General features: G+C 42.4%; 1 protein-coding gene across 1 annotated transcript; it reads right to left on the bottom strand.

Annotated features, from left to right (window-relative positions):
- Positions 1–621: 621 nt before the first annotated feature.
- On the bottom strand, positions 622–873 carry PPTG_22779 (hypothetical protein; the record flags this gene model as incomplete). Its single annotated transcript, XM_008906234.1, has 1 exon — positions 622–873. The coding sequence occupies one exon, from the start codon at positions 871–873 to the stop codon at positions 622–624; it is 252 nt and encodes an 83-aa protein (XP_008904482.1).
- Positions 874–1,051: the final 178 nt, after the last annotated feature.

Raw genomic sequence — 1,051 nt, forward strand, 5'->3', positions numbered from 1 at the left:
TGAAGGTCTTACCCATCACGTATGGTAAATTTATAATATCTTCGGCTAGTGTTTGCAAAACACACCACTCAGCGAAAGCATTTAGCGACAATTCATTTTTTTTTTTTTTTAGGATTTTGGGACTTAAGCTTTTACTGCTCAACAAACAATTTATTTTTTGTGTAACTCGGGTAATCTATTTGAAGCACCAAAATTTGCTACACTTAACCAAAATCTGGCTGAATATCAAAACTAGTCTTGATTAAAAATGTAGCATGTATTGAAGCTACTGAAGCAGCTAGTGCAGATCAGCTACTCCTCGACAAACTGCTGCTTTCTCCACAACAGCGATAGCCTTATATAGATACCGCATTCGTAGATATGGTTGTAACTGATAAAGGCAGTCGCCCCAAGTCGCATTTGTAATCAGCATCTCCAATATAGCTAGGCACCACACTCCACAAGACGTTGCATCTCGTTGTTTACGCACCTCGACTTTCTCAAACGAAACGTCATGATCCAAACCTAGGATAGGTGCGACCACATATCACACACTTCCCCCAGTGTCATGTAATTGATGCTTGATTGAAGAGAACCAAATGTCTTACAAAACATTTCGTTTTTGTCAACGTAGAAGGCCACTCAGTGTAAACCGACATTCATGACTCCAATGACCCGTGTATACTCACGGTTTTCTGCCCGGAGATCAGCTGCGACGCGTCGGTTTTGCTCCAGTACATAAAACTCGTGGAAAGAGGGGCTGATAATACCAATGGCAGGATATTCGTCTCGAAGTGTCAACAAAGACACCTGAACAGAGGTGGTGTGCAGCCACAACTCATCTCTGAAGTAAAAAATCTTGTGCCCTTCCAGCACATCACCAGGTACACGCATAGTTCCAAGAGTGAGGGTCTCGACGTAGCCCTTGTAATGAGACTACACAACAAATAAAGAGTTCCTATTTTGGTAAAAGATAGTAACGTTTTGGTAGCAATTTGGTGTTTTACCTTGGTGACAGCTCGGGTGTCGTCAAAAGGTGTCCGTAGATTCTTCACGCGCCACTCCGCTTGAT

Source organism: Phytophthora parasitica (assembly GCF_000247585.1).
Source record: "Phytophthora parasitica INRA-310 unplaced genomic scaffold supercont2.23, whole genome shotgun sequence".
Classification (NCBI taxonomy): domain Eukaryota; phylum Oomycota; class Peronosporomycetes; order Peronosporales; family Peronosporaceae; genus Phytophthora; species Phytophthora nicotianae.